General features: G+C 35.2%; 1 protein-coding gene across 1 annotated transcript in view; it reads right to left on the bottom strand.

Moving 5' to 3' along the window:
- Positions 1-400: 400 nt before the first annotated feature.
- The window catches only part of C6H10orf67 (chromosome 6 C10orf67 homolog), a 44661-nt gene continuing 30683 nt past the window's right edge, over positions 401-14378 (bottom strand). The window contains 5 exon segments of the mRNA XM_085227267.1: positions 401-493; positions 618-698; positions 1630-1717; positions 5564-5623; positions 5715-5818. Coding sequence (XP_085083393.1) covers positions 401-493; positions 618-698; positions 1630-1717; positions 5564-5623; positions 5715-5818 — 426 coding nt within the window.

The raw sequence follows: 14378 nt of genomic DNA, 5'->3' as shown, positions 1-14378 counted from the left end.
TTGATAGATGCTAGAAGAAAAGGTAAATGTCAATGCTCTTTAAATAGAGTTTAGTGGTGGTATTAGAATTCCATATTGAAATGGCATTACGTTCCTCTCTTTTTTTCATGGGAAGAGAGGACTACTCACAATCATGAAGAACTATGCTGGAAGGGATCTCTGGAGATCATCTACCCCTGCTAATACAGATTCCCTAGAGTAGGTTGCACAGGAAAGCATTAGACAAATTTTGAATATCTCTAAAGGAGGAGACCCCAAAAGCTCTGTATACATGGAAGGTTTGCTGGAAAAAGTATCTGGAGAAATACGATTATGTTCAAGTATGTACTAAAGAGTTAGAAACAAATACTTAAATTGTGGAATAGGGTATGTTGCATCAAAGATTTCAAACTCATTGTCTTCAAACACTGGCCATTTTTGTTGTGTTTAGAAGCCTAAGAAATTCACCTGTGTCTTCTTTCTGCTTTCAAGTAGACTGGGAATATAGTGGGGGCTAGATGAGAAATATTTTCTTGTTGAAGATCATTAGAAGCTATTAGTCTACTCTGACTTATTTACTGCAGAGCGTATCTAAGCTTTTATATTTCGGGGGGGGGGGGGGGGGGGAGGAAGCTTACCAAAGTTGAAGGTAAATGTGAGCCATCTTTGAACCTGTTTGTGCCTTTTATGTCATTTTCAATGCAAATAGGGCAAACCATCTGCAAATGACAGACCAGACATATATTAAACACATTTTAAGGCAGTGTAGTTTAAGCATATGAACTGATAAGCAAGAAATCAACATTAATAAAAGATTTTGAAAAGGATGCAACATTTTTTTGACTCTTATTGAATATGGAATTACAATTTATAATCTTTTATAAATCAAAAGGATGTGTTTTAACTTGTCTTTTCCTGAATTGTCCATTTTTTTTACAAGGAGGGTTGAATATATTTGAAACTAAAATTGATATATTAATATTGTATATATGAATATATCAGATATACTTCCTTTATCAGGAAAAAAATCAGTGGAAGTAACTGAAGTAACAATCTGTGCAAGTCCTGTGCCTTAATCCAGGACATACTTCACTCTACTAAACTTCTCCAGGAAAAAAATGCCAGTCTTGACATTTGTACACACTCTCATAGGAAGAGAATGGATAGTTTTTTAGGGGCTGCACTCCCTGCTGTGTTAAGATATGCAAAGTGAGTAGCCCACAGAGCAAGAAATACACTAAGTCTTGTAGTTCCTAATCCCTCTTTCTGTCCCCACCTACTTTCTGTCAGGTGAAGCAAGGGGAAGTCTGTAGTTTTAATTCAAATTCGCAGTCTGAAAAAGTTATCATTAAGACTCTTTCATATGTTGTAGATAGATGTTATGTCAACTCAGTGATTTTTTTCCAGCAAAATGTATGTGATATTTGTACACATACTACGTAGACAAGATTGTACTGTGTGCAGCTGAGCATATCCAGCCTTGACAATCTGCCTTTGTTGGATTTATCATTTCACAATTTTTGCTATCAAATTTGTTTGACTTTATGCTATAGGCTGGCTTCTATGACTTGCTACATTAAAAAGCTCAGCATGACTTTCATTAAAAACATAACAGTTAAAAAAAAAAATCCAGTTGCTGTGTCTACTTACTGTTTCACCAGGAGATGTATATCTAAGTGCTAGTAACTGGCGTTGCAGTGTTTGTCTAAGAAACATCTCATCCTTAATTGCATGCAGACTGAAAAAAAAAAATCTCATATTAAATGAACTTATATTGTGCTGGCATTCTGAAGAGTACCACACATAACATTAAAATTTAAAATTACCAGTTAGAGAAAATTTACTTTTTGTATCTTTTACAGGTGAAATACTTAAGTAAACACTATCAATCAGTAAAAATAGAGCAAATAACCAGTAAGTATCCAGTAATCCATATACATTAAAATGCCATTAATATATTATATAAAGTATAGTATATTAAATACATGAGTAAAGTAACAGATCCTTTGCAGTGGAAAAACCTGTGAGGAATAGAAACGGAACTGGAATTCTAAGTACTGTCACTTTTTTTTTTGTCTGTAAATTTACTGTATCTTTAACCACTGAGTGCTGATACTTTATCTAATCAATGAAAATTGCTACCTAATTTCTCAAGGTCCAATTCATGAGGTAATTTGAACAGCTGTATGTTTTTTCCTCTTTCTGTACAAAGAAAGGTATTGCAATACTGAAACAACTTCTAAAATAAGTAAGCAATAAGATAAAAAAAACCACCTGGTACAATTTTCTTCTTACGTAAGGGTAATAGTTTGGGTGGTTTGGATTATTTTCCCTGTATTTGTCATGAAAGTTTGATAACTGGCATTTAAACAGTCTCCTGTGCCACAAAATAACCAGAGCTTGGTTGCAATTAAGTAATGCTAGAATATATGACTTGATATGACTCAAGTCTTTGATACTTAGAGAGATTATAAAGTAAAAGTCTGTATAATTAAAAACAAACAAACAAAAAACAAAAAACATTACAAAACCCATTTTACATTAACTAGCACCTGTCAACAGCTGTTATACTTGAGTGGGCAGAGATAAGTCTGATTTGTGCCCTGTTTGTGTGTGGCTACAAGATAAGAACTTCACAGATCTTTTAGCCACAAATAGTAAATTAAGAAAGAAGTAAAGGATCACTTAAATGGATTTAATTTTTATGAAAAATGAAAGAGTACTGTTATTAGAAGGAGCAATCAGACACATGAAAGCTCCACCAAAAACAATGCTTTCTGTTTTATTGTGCTGGCCATGCTGTCAGAGGTGGGTGTTGGTGGTACGGCAGTAGGGATTGAACCTCCCTGCCAATATTCTGGTACATTTTGCTGCTGCGTGAGAGATGGGAGAGCATAGGAAGTAAAGGAGTGTAACTGAATTGCTCCATATGGATAAAATGGCACCCACTGACATTCATCGATGCTTGTTGAATGTTTCTGGAGACCAAACAGTGAATGTGAGCACAGTGAGGTGATGGGTGGTGTAATTCAATAGTGGAGACAGTGACAGAGGGCCATTTCTGCTCACGCAGATTTTTAAAGCACGGAATGCAGGCTCTTGCTCTTTCCTGGAGGAAATGCATAGCTAATGGTGGTGTCTGTGTTGAAAAAGTGTTTTGTAGGTCTGAATTTTCTCTATCAAATACTATTATTGGGCTCTTTGTATTGGTTATCATTTCACTGGAAATAAAAAGGAGGCATTACTTTTGGAGCAACCGACATTCAACGCTCTCTAGATATTTTCCAGGTGTTACATCCACCAGGCCATAGTCTTTGATGACATTCGTAAACACAGAAGTTTTTCTGATCATAAGGGGGCTCACATATTTTATATTAAAAATTTTAAACTATGGACATAATAGAAAAATTTATAGCAATGTGCAGCATTAAATTCAAGGTAAATATGCTGATCAGGTAATCCTACTGTCATGTAAAAATAAATTGCACAGTCCTTTAATATACTGTCAGGAAGAAAAAAGAAGCAAAAAAATAATGATTTTCCTTCCTATAGACTATTTGTATCTTAATTGCCTTTTTATCAAAATTAACCTGTTTCCATGATGTGAGAGTTCTTTGCTGCATATAAAATTAGAAACTAATCTCTTTCTTAAGCAACTAATTCTAATGTTCTCCGTTTAAAAAATGCTGCAGTCCCTGCCCATTCAGGTAACACAGTAAATATTCATTAAGATAGAACTGAGTAGATAACAATAATAGAATTTTATTTTTCTACTGAGTCTTGCATGATTGCTAAGAACACTGATAAGGCTGTCATGTTATCACTGTATCAACATAACATATTCTCACAATTTTCAGATGAGAGGATAACTTGAGGCCAATTTCAATGAATAAAAAGTTAACAAGAAGCTCTCCATTGACCTTAGGGATATTGTATCAAACTGTAAGCACAAAGGACAAAGTGTTTGCTGTGCAATGGATGTACTTTCATTACAGTTCACCACCATTTGTAGGATGGAAATTACAGTATTCTTACACTGTTAAGAGGTGTGGGGAAGATATAAAAAAAAAAAAGGAAAATAACCATCTGCAGTACAGTAGAGTACGCAGTTGGAGAGGAGTTTGCCATTCTAAAATATGATTCCAGCCCAGTTGGATTTGAAACTCTCCAGAAATTCTCAGAAAACAATTGGTCCCTGGAGGTGTTGAAGAACCATGTAGATGTGGAGCTGAGGGACGTGGTTAGTGGGCATGGTGGAGGTGGGTTGGGGTTGGATTAGATGATCTTTTTCCAGTCTTAATGATTCTGTGATTCTATGATTCTACGGTATATGGATTTTAGATATTCTTAATCTGAAGTTTTCTTCCTAAAAGCTATCATGGCCTACGAGAATGATGTTTTTACAACATGACACCAGATATGTATGTTGCTCATTCTAAGATGCAGACTAAAGTTATGTGAGTGTTTGAAAATTCAGGGTTTCTAGAGATAGCAGCAGAGGACTGCACAGTCTAGAGGGAGCCAAACCTAATGCCATCTGATCTGTGCTGCCTATAGAGCACACACAAGAACCAGAACAGCCCTAGGGTTTTATCTTGAGGAACTGATTGCTTTATTCCCAATGAGTATATGAGTGATGTAGTTGTCTTCATAATTAAAAATTACTTGCCAGTATATGTAGTCATAGCACATCTGGCTACCCAAGTGTTTCCTGCCCTAGAAACACCATAAGTGTTTTTCAGTTGGCAGGATTTGTAAAAAGGCCAGTTTAAGACCAAAGAAGCTCTTATTTTTTCCAGAGTTTTCAATATTAGTCACAGACTAAAAGGGCAAACAAGGAAACTATGCTGAAGGGGTGTGATGGAGTTCGCAATTCTCAACAGGTATCTATGGCTGAGCAGCAATCCATGGGATCCTTAGTGTTAATTTGCTAGAAGTTCATTACATTTGGCAACTGAAGGAAATTTGTGGGTTTCAATATACCAGCATGTTACAGCCAAAATGTTTCAGAATGCAGAGAAGGAAGATGAAGGAGAAAACCATTTGAATAGAAGAGCACACATGAAAGATGAGTGTGACTGCAAAAAGCAGAAGAAAGTCCTATAATTCTGGGATAAAGAAAGAGTTGTTACAGAAAATGCTAAAGCTTGAAATAAGAGATGAAAGATATTTGAGAAAGAGGAGCATTAGGAAGGAAGTCAGAGAAACAAATTGGTTGAAGAACATGGGTTTTAGCAGATTAAAATCTCATTCAAATATGCTACAGGAAGTCCTCAATGAAAAATTAGTCTATGCACACAAGTTTTGATTCCAAAATCATTCACTATTTACTGAATCATACAAAACTACCTGTTTGAAATGTTTATGATCTGCTACAAGCAGGTGAAAAGCGTATTATTCAACTCAGTGTTATTTAATTCAATTTTTAAAATCTAGCTATTATATCCTCAATGGTTATAACTACGCAACTGAACAATGTATATAGAAGCCTCAATTTTCATCATATATATTTCATCATCTCATATTATATATAAAGTCTGTATTTCATTATTTTATAAATGCGACCAATGTTATAATACTACACCTGTTTTGTACAATCTGGAATTTCTTTTTCCATATTGCGTTACTTTGCTCAGTTTTCTTTCTACAGAGGAAAAAAATAGAAAAAGTGGTTAAAGTTGTGTAGGGGCTTCTCAAGTATCTTCAAAGCATATCTTAGAAATATTGACCACTACCTTGCTATGGTTTGCCTCTCTTGACCTTCACCTTTCTTCAGTTTCCTATTTTCAGCAGTCAGGGATCTTTCAGCAGACTGCTGCTCAGGTGCTACATGTGTTATCTAAATGTAAGTAAAACATTACTTATTTTCTTAATCATCTTGCAAAAACAAATACAGGTTTTGCTCATATGCAGTGGTATTCCTGTGACTAGTTCTTCTATTTTGGTCTATCAAATATTTCCAGTACTTTGCTAATAATTGAAAGATTTTGCAGCCTAAGCCAGCAGTTCAAAGTCAGCTCACTTTTTCTTTTGTTTCTAAGAATGGTGGCAGTTAGGCAAAGTTTTGGCAATCATAACAAAAGCAGCACAGTGGGCAATTAGATGCATTTGTCTTAGGTTTATGTGTCTGAACCTCACTGTAGTGGGAAAATTACCACTGCCTTAAATGTAAGAGGACTTGAGACTGATCACTGTAAATTCCCCAGAACAAAACCAGTAATATGTGGAAAGTATACAGTAAAGAAATTAGTGGAAAAAAAGTTGACTCAGATCTAGACCTGATTTGCACAGTTGCATCTACTCTTTGGGCCGAGGAATACTTCCCAATCTTTGGTTCTGTGTGGATGACCTGCTACTAATCAGTCCCTCACCAAGCATATGGGCAGGAAATGCCAGGTGCCCAGACTTAGAAGAAAGCTGTGGGCTATTTCCAGCATGGATCACTGGATGGAAGGACATGTGCAGGTGCCAATGGTGCACAGTTAGGGGAGACCTCATTGCTCTCTGCAAGTACTTGAAATGAGGTTGCAGCAAGGAGAGTGTTGGCTTCTTCTCTTGTGTGACAGATAATAGGACACAAAGAGAGAGTCTCAAGTTGTGCTACGAGAGGCTTGATTGGATATTAGGAAGAATTTTTTCAAAGAAAGGGTGATCAAACATTGGAATGAAGTCCCTATCCCTGGAGGTTTTTAATACTCATAAGTGCATGGCACGAAAGGGCATGGGACTTGGGAGGGCATGTTATGGTTGGACTTCATGATCTTGAAGTTTTTTTCCAAACTGAATGGTTCTACAATTTCTCTTCCATAAGAAGTTCCCTTTGAAATTGTTTTTCCCTCAGGCAGCGCTGTTTTAGTTTCACCTTACATTGGCAGAGTAGTCATTGCAATTTCTTTTTCTTCTACTTGCAGTGCTGAAATCTAACCATGGCCATGAAAAAGTGGTTTAGTATCCTATAATGTTTTTATCTCTCATGAAATTGGAGTGCCATTAATTGGACATGACGTGTCAGGAATCTGCAACATGCTAACATTTCAAATACACCATTCTTTCTCAGCGAGATGTCATACGTATTACTTCCTCCAACTGTAAATTATAGCCTACAGTACACAGAAAATAAAAAATCAAATGGAAAAAAAACAACGAAGACAAGAAGCCTCACTTCTCAGTCATTTCCTACTTCTACACACCTCATCCAAATACATATTCCTTCCTCCAAGAGAAACATTCAATCCCTGTTATATTTCCACAGCTCTCCATGCAGGCACACTGGACATGAATCTGGTGTGTTATACACTTGTCTGTTTGAACAGAATTTTCAAGCTGTCAGTAGTGTTTCATATTAAACCCTTGCCCTTTCTACATCAAGTCATCATTTTACTTTTTCAGCTGCAGATGCACTCCATTTTCCTTCAAATACACATGCTGGTGGCTGTGTGGCTAGTTCAGAGGTGCAAAAATCAGAGTTACAAAATAGATAGTATTACAGATATGTGGCAGTACCGAGCCTTTTAAATAAAGAAAAGCTGTTTTACTGACATACTATTAAAAATCAAACTAATTAATTGCAAATATCAATTATTATTAAAAGACTTTAAAAAAAAAAATTGCATGACCAAATTCATCTTCTAACACTGATTTTCACTGATGATACTCCAGATTTCAGTAGCAATACAACTAGGTAAATGCAGAGCTGTAAAAACAGAATTAGGCCCAATGTAACTACGCACAAAAGATCAAACCATGTGTGTAATGGTGCAAAGCAGTTCTGAAGTTCTAGGATTTCATTTCCAGCTGATTCTTTTTAAGAATTACAGATGCTTGAAATATAAGGCTAATAGGGTGTAACCTTGACTGATCCCCTCACTGATTGCTGGGACAGGTTAGGGTAGAAAAGACCACATTTAAAGACTTTCTGTATTTTGAAGATCTGTAGCTCTTGGAATGGTCCCCTGAGAAGCAGTAGCTGTTCTGAACTCTAGTTCAGGATGGCAGTCAAAAAGAAAATGAGAGTTGTACCTGTTCTTCATTTAAGAGCTTACGTGGGGGGAAAAAAAAAAAAAGGATTAAAAAGTAGTTAACTTTAATCCCTGTATGGATTTCCTGTAGGGATTAAAGTTTGTAATGTTTCTACTTAAATAAATAAATGTATCTTCTTAAATCTCTGTCATCATGTACATCTCTCAAAATGATGCACTTCCTGCCTGAAAAGAAGAACAAATATCTTTGCAAAAGCAACCATAAACTGGATAAAAGATAAACTTTTGGAGATAAGTGAAACTCTTGTACCATTTCAAGAGCATCTCCAGATCATAGAAGCATATTCTTAATACAGAAGAAATCTTAATCAAACTTCTAATCACAAAAAATCTTTGCTATTTATAGTATGTTTCCTTCAGTTTTAGAACCTCAGACAGGCAAATTAAGATTTTGTTCAGAATTAAATATGAATAAAATATGAATTCCCACTGTTTGAAATATTAGTTCATTTTCATTTTTGCTTTTCAAAATTAGGATTGGATCATTCTAGGTACTTATTTTTGTCAGTCACTCAATCTAGTGCAGTGATTGACTAAATGTTATATCCTCTTTAAGCTGATTGAAGCTAATGAAAGAAATTTCTGCCCCCTATTGATCTCTCCAATAAAACACTGCTGAAGGGCTGAGAAACTATTGCTTACTTCTTTCCATCTGATTTAAGTTCCCATGTTAGATTAATGTTGTTCAGATTAGGACACCCCATCCATAAGCCTCCTGAATAATCTCCACTGAGAACCTGAGCTCTCAACAGCCACCCATGGTACATATGCATGGTCTTTGGACTGCCTCAACACATGACCATCTGTCATCATTGCATGGTGCCTCTCCACAACTGGGTCGGACCCTTGCCTGAGGGCATTAGGTTCCAGACAATGCTGGTTTAGATGAGCAGTTTGGTTAACACTACAAGGGCCATCTGTTCTACAGGAAATCCTTTCTCTGTGTCATTAATGAAGTATTTGCAGCACATAACTATATATTTGTCTACTTGTGTAAGCTTTTAGGTAACAGGAATTGTGAGGTCATGTTATTTGCAACTGAACAAAAGCCTTCAAAAATACCAAACTTCATTATATGTATCATGTTTACCTGTTACAGGTTAGTAGAGATGAAAACCAACTACATATTTAGCAGTGAAAGTGGTTAATTAGCTATGGTTTCAGCATAGTTATAACATCTCAGAACCTCAGGCAATATAAAAGAACTGAACCTTGATCTAAAGCTTGCTAAAGAAGTCTACTGTCTTCTGAAAAACAAAATATGAATCCCAGCAAAGGATTCAAAAATTTAACTTTGGTAGGGAACTCTTCTGTAGCATATTAAAGAATCATATTTCAGGGAATACATTTCTGCCTATAATAAAATATATAATTAATTTCCAGAAAATGAAGCATAGCCAGAATCTAATAACTTAAGTTTTACATGCTTACTATGCTTTCCATCCACTGCTCAAATAGACTTGGCTTTCAGACACTGGAATTGCAACTTGTTAAGTAGGACGAAAGACAGCTGGGAAAGAGCACTTTGCAATTATTATTTTGATAAAATATCCCCTTGCTCCAAATCTCATTTTCATCTTAAAAGGTGAAAGGTGAAATTCAATGTACCCTACTTAGAACAAAAAATATTTGTATTACAGAGAGAAATTCACCTTGGGAAGACTGCTAATTGCCTGAACATTTCTAAATATGATCACTGTGGGCTGAACAGCCATGAAGGCCCAGAGATGGATGAAAATGCAGTGGGTGTATAGACTTCACTTTCTACCTAATGCAGATGAGTGTTGTATCAGACACAGTGACGTGACTGGGAATCTTTTATACTGAGGAGCTTGAGAAGTACAATTTCTTTTTTTTCATAAGTTCTGAAATTACAACTACTTGAGAAATTAAGAAGAATCTAGGCTGAAATTACAGATTATAGGGTGTACTTACAGCCTCCTTCTTGTCTACTTAAGCTCAAAAAAATTCAGAAAACTTGAATGAACCTCAATACCATTTGAAATCTGAAACACAGATTTTAGCCCCAATAAATTTTTTTTTTTTTCCCCAATAACTATAATGATTACAGGATTTTATAGTAACAATGAGTACATATAAAATAATCAAAATACAGAGAAAGAAAACTGTTTAGTCTGTATTAAATACCTCTGTTAAGGGGCAAATTTAGGGAAGCTAGAGAATAAAATGGAAGCAAGAAATAGAACTGAAAGTAATGAAGCTATGAAAGGAGAACTATGGCAAGACTTCGACACTCTTTCTGTTCTACTCCTATACTCCTCTCACTATTAAGTTTCATGAACATGAATTACTTGCTCTAAATAGAGAAAATATTGAAAAAATATTTTAAATCTGTTCGATGAAAGTAGGTAGAACAATGTACTTTTCCATCTCCATCCTACTGTTTCCCTAATAAACTTGTATCCATCTCTTCTTTGCTCAGTAGTGTATTATGCAGTCAGCTACCACAGAAGCAATATAAGCAGATATCCTATTATTTTCAATATCTTAATCTATAACAAAATGAATGTTCTTATGTAAATAAAATCCCTACCTAGATACATAAATATTTCTAAGGTGAATGCAGGTGTCTGCTTGCTCTGTCCACAAAACAAAATTGTACAACCTAATCTGCTACAGCACAAACGCTGAACAAAATATCAGCTAACACCATACATGTACTTAATAGTAATTGAATAATAGTTTTACTTTACTGAATGTACTATCATGCTCCTTCAAACCCACACTCAAAAATTTAATAATCCTATGCATCAGAAACATCTGAATCATTTAGCGTTTTATTCATTACCAGATACAGATTGTATCTTGGAAACACCTGAGGCCATGTAGAACTCTGCATTTTCTAACACTGTCCTACATGGGCAGTATGTCTGGTTAGGCCTGGACATTCACACGGTGGTCTTTGGGATGGCCACTGTGGAGTAGGCAGGGCTGCAGAGGTACACTGTAAAGGTGAAACTAATCCAGAGCTCCTTAGTTCCTCAGTATTTTTTGACACAGTTCTAACAGGAAAACTCACAAACTACTAAAGGAAGCAAGAGGAAAAGAGCATTTGTAACAACAAAATTTATGCCTCCTAAAATACTGAAGAAACCAACCTTAATCAAATTGTTGTGGGATAACAGATGAGATCTGAAGAATGATTCATGCATAGTGTTAAGTGCTACTTCTTTATATAATCTAGAATTTTCTTTTAACTTTTCAGTTTCATACCTTTCCTTCCTTGCAGCTGGCTATGCTACCTTTAGCTTAAAGCTCTACTCTCCAAACAGACAAGTCTGACCAGGGACAAGGCTTGCTGGCAACTCTAACAGCCCTCTGGTCCGAGTCCAAACTGGCAGAAACACTTTAACCAAGGGCTTTTTGAGTATGGAAACACAGTAACTATTGCATCGCGTTCTTTATGCCCTCATCTTTCAACATCACAGCTATGTCAGCCAAGTTTCTGGCGAAGACCTAATTTTCAACCCCTACATTTTTAGGATGCGTACCAGGGAAAGACCCGGGAAAACTCTGTAGTGAGAAAGTTCTCGTAGTATCTAAGCATTTTCGTTGGACTTTGGACAAAAATATCCTCCTGCTACAGTGTTTTGAGCTATAAGAAGTCAAAGAGATAGATAATTACTTCTAGTATACCATATTTTTGTGTTTGTGTGTTTGTTTATTTTAAGGCAATCACATATTGCTTTCAAATATTACATGTATCCCAACCATCCAAGATGTTCAATTTATCTCAGCATATGGCTTGTTCTCACAGCATGCCATAGATTTCCGAGTGTAACTCTGATTAATAGTATATGTCAAACTGATTAGAAAAATTTAGATATTAACTTCTGAGAGCTGGCTTTTTTTTTTTTTTTAATATTATTCAAACTTTTAGGAAGATGAGGGATATCAGCAGTCCTCTACTAAAATTAGTGCATTATGAGTCTTAAATTCAATCTAACTTTCTCTGTGTTTATTTTATTACTATGAATAGGTCCTACAAAAGTTAAAGAACATCCTCAAATACATATGCACTTTTCAGCCAATTATTTTTCTAAAACATTTACAATATAATTCAAAGCAAAAGAGAAATACAAGCACTTTAACTAGTCTCACTTTTGGTGAATGACAGGATGTAGTAGTAGGTGCAAATGATAAATAACATTCTTATTTGATTATGTTCACAATCATAAAACTCACATTAGAGTGATGGGTTTAATAGTGCAAATAACCTGACTTAGGTTTTAGATTCAAAAGGGTTAATCTCACTTACAAGGAGGAAAGTGTAAATTTTAAAGGAAAACATTCAAATTCTACTGAAATACTTCAGGATTATTCCTTGTTCACACAAATTTGTCTATCTAAAAATTCCAAATTTGGCAAGTAAGAACTTATAAATCTTATAAAGACTTCCCTGTCTTTGGGAAGGGAGGACAACTAAAGTAAAACAGATCACCCTTTCTCTCTCTCTGTAAATCAGATAAGTGTTTTTGATCATTAAACATGAAAAGAAGGGAATAATAAATGGAGGATAACTCCTTCAATATTGACCGGAATACAAAGACATGTAATTTTCTTACAAAATCATTTAGGCCTGTGCTGCAGGTACCCCCTCCCATGCACTCTCAAATGAAACAAGATTCTCATGAAAGAGTGAATGAACCATGTTGTGGAATTAGTACACTTGTTTGACCATGACAGTGTTCAGGAGATAGATGACTACAGGCTTTTGAAAATTATGCTAAGAATTAAAACCCTTTTTTAACCGTAGTTTGGTAACTATGAATTCTGTACTTGCAGGCTTTTTCTATACTTCAGTGGTGTTTCTTGTTTCGCGGTAATCTTTGCTTTTTTATTTTCACAGTTCCTTCAGGATCATATCCTACAGTTAATCTTGATGAAGAACAGGAAATGTTTCTCTCATGCGGATAAAATTGATTAACAGCTTAACAAATTCAGAAATAAAAGGTTATTCAATACCTAGACTATCTTTTTAGAAAATTGCAGTGCTGTACAGCACAGTAAGCTATTGGCCTGCTGCAGCACTATGGCATGAACTCAAAGCTCACTTTGTACTGCTTTGGTCTTGAAATATGAAGATACTATGTCAAACAATACTCTACTTTTCTGTCTCTGCTTCGTAGCATTAATTTTTAGGTAGAATACTACTACTTCTGCTCAAAAGTTGGATTAGTGGCCTGGTGCTATAGGTTCAGTATTTTCAGCTATTTATGAGGTAAAATGATAACAAATGGATTTGTTCCATAAAATACTTCTGTTGTAAATAGAACAGATTTTCATTTTCATGGACAGACCTTTGACTATGCTTATCAGCTAACCATAGTTGTCAAACATGCCTTGTAGTCTGCCATCTTTGCTTAGATTAAAGAGCAAGGAGCAGTGAGGAACATCTAGATTCAAAGGGCTAGTGAGATAAGGATAAAGTCTAGGAGCAATGTTACTTGACTCCATCTGGAAGCAATGGAAAAAGAGACTGAAAAAGTTGTAATGAGGGTAGAGTGCTACTAGTGGAGGACCAGGAAAGTATTCTTTTACTCAACTAAAACACAAATACCAGTGTAAAAAGAAAAAACTAGATTAAGACGATTAAAAAAGAGGCATGACACAAGCAGAACATTGAAATATTGGCTAATAAAATCAGCTTATATTTTACTTAAAAAAAACTTGTATACTTCTTTTTGTGTGCCAGCCAGGATGACTGGCATTTTTGTTTTTCAGTGTCTCTTCTCCTTCTGTTGCTACAATGAACTACTGATAAAATTGTAGGCCCAGACTTTTGGAAAAAGTCTAATATTAACTCCCTGTTATAATGTATTGACAATTTTTATTAAAATGGGAAAACAAGAAGTGTTTTACAAATAGTATACTCAAGAGGCAAAGGGCTTTTTATTGACATAAATTTGTATAAATATGTATTTGAATTTTGATCTATGACAAGGGAAAATTATTTTTCAGTTCACAGACAGAGGACATGATAATTAGAAAAACACTTTTCCTTTGAAATCTCCACTGGATATGAACTGGAACTGTTAACAGCATCAGAAAGTAACAGCAACTCCTTGGCTGGCACTGAGCTGTGACAAAGCCAATCATTTCTGTGTTACTGCTCAATGCTAATTATAAGTCTGTATTACTCACATGGCAGGAAAGCAAAAATATTGTTTATAAATGATGATCTCTCTCCAAATATTGAAAGAATCATTGAAGTAGACAAAAAGGGAAAAACATTTAAATGAACATTTTTCCCCTAAGATTTGTTCTAGAATTCTAATATCGTTTCAAATTTGTGTACTTTACTGATACTGTTATGTAATTTAATCTAACATTATTACA

The sequence above is a fragment of the Meleagris gallopavo genome, chromosome 6 (assembly GCF_905368555.1).
Source record: "Meleagris gallopavo chromosome 6, MGAL_WU_HG_1.1, whole genome shotgun sequence".
Taxonomy (NCBI): Eukaryota; Metazoa; Chordata; class Aves; order Galliformes; family Phasianidae; genus Meleagris; species Meleagris gallopavo.
The sequence above is the reverse complement of the archived record's forward strand: the minus strand, read 5'-3'. Positions and strand labels throughout refer to the sequence as shown.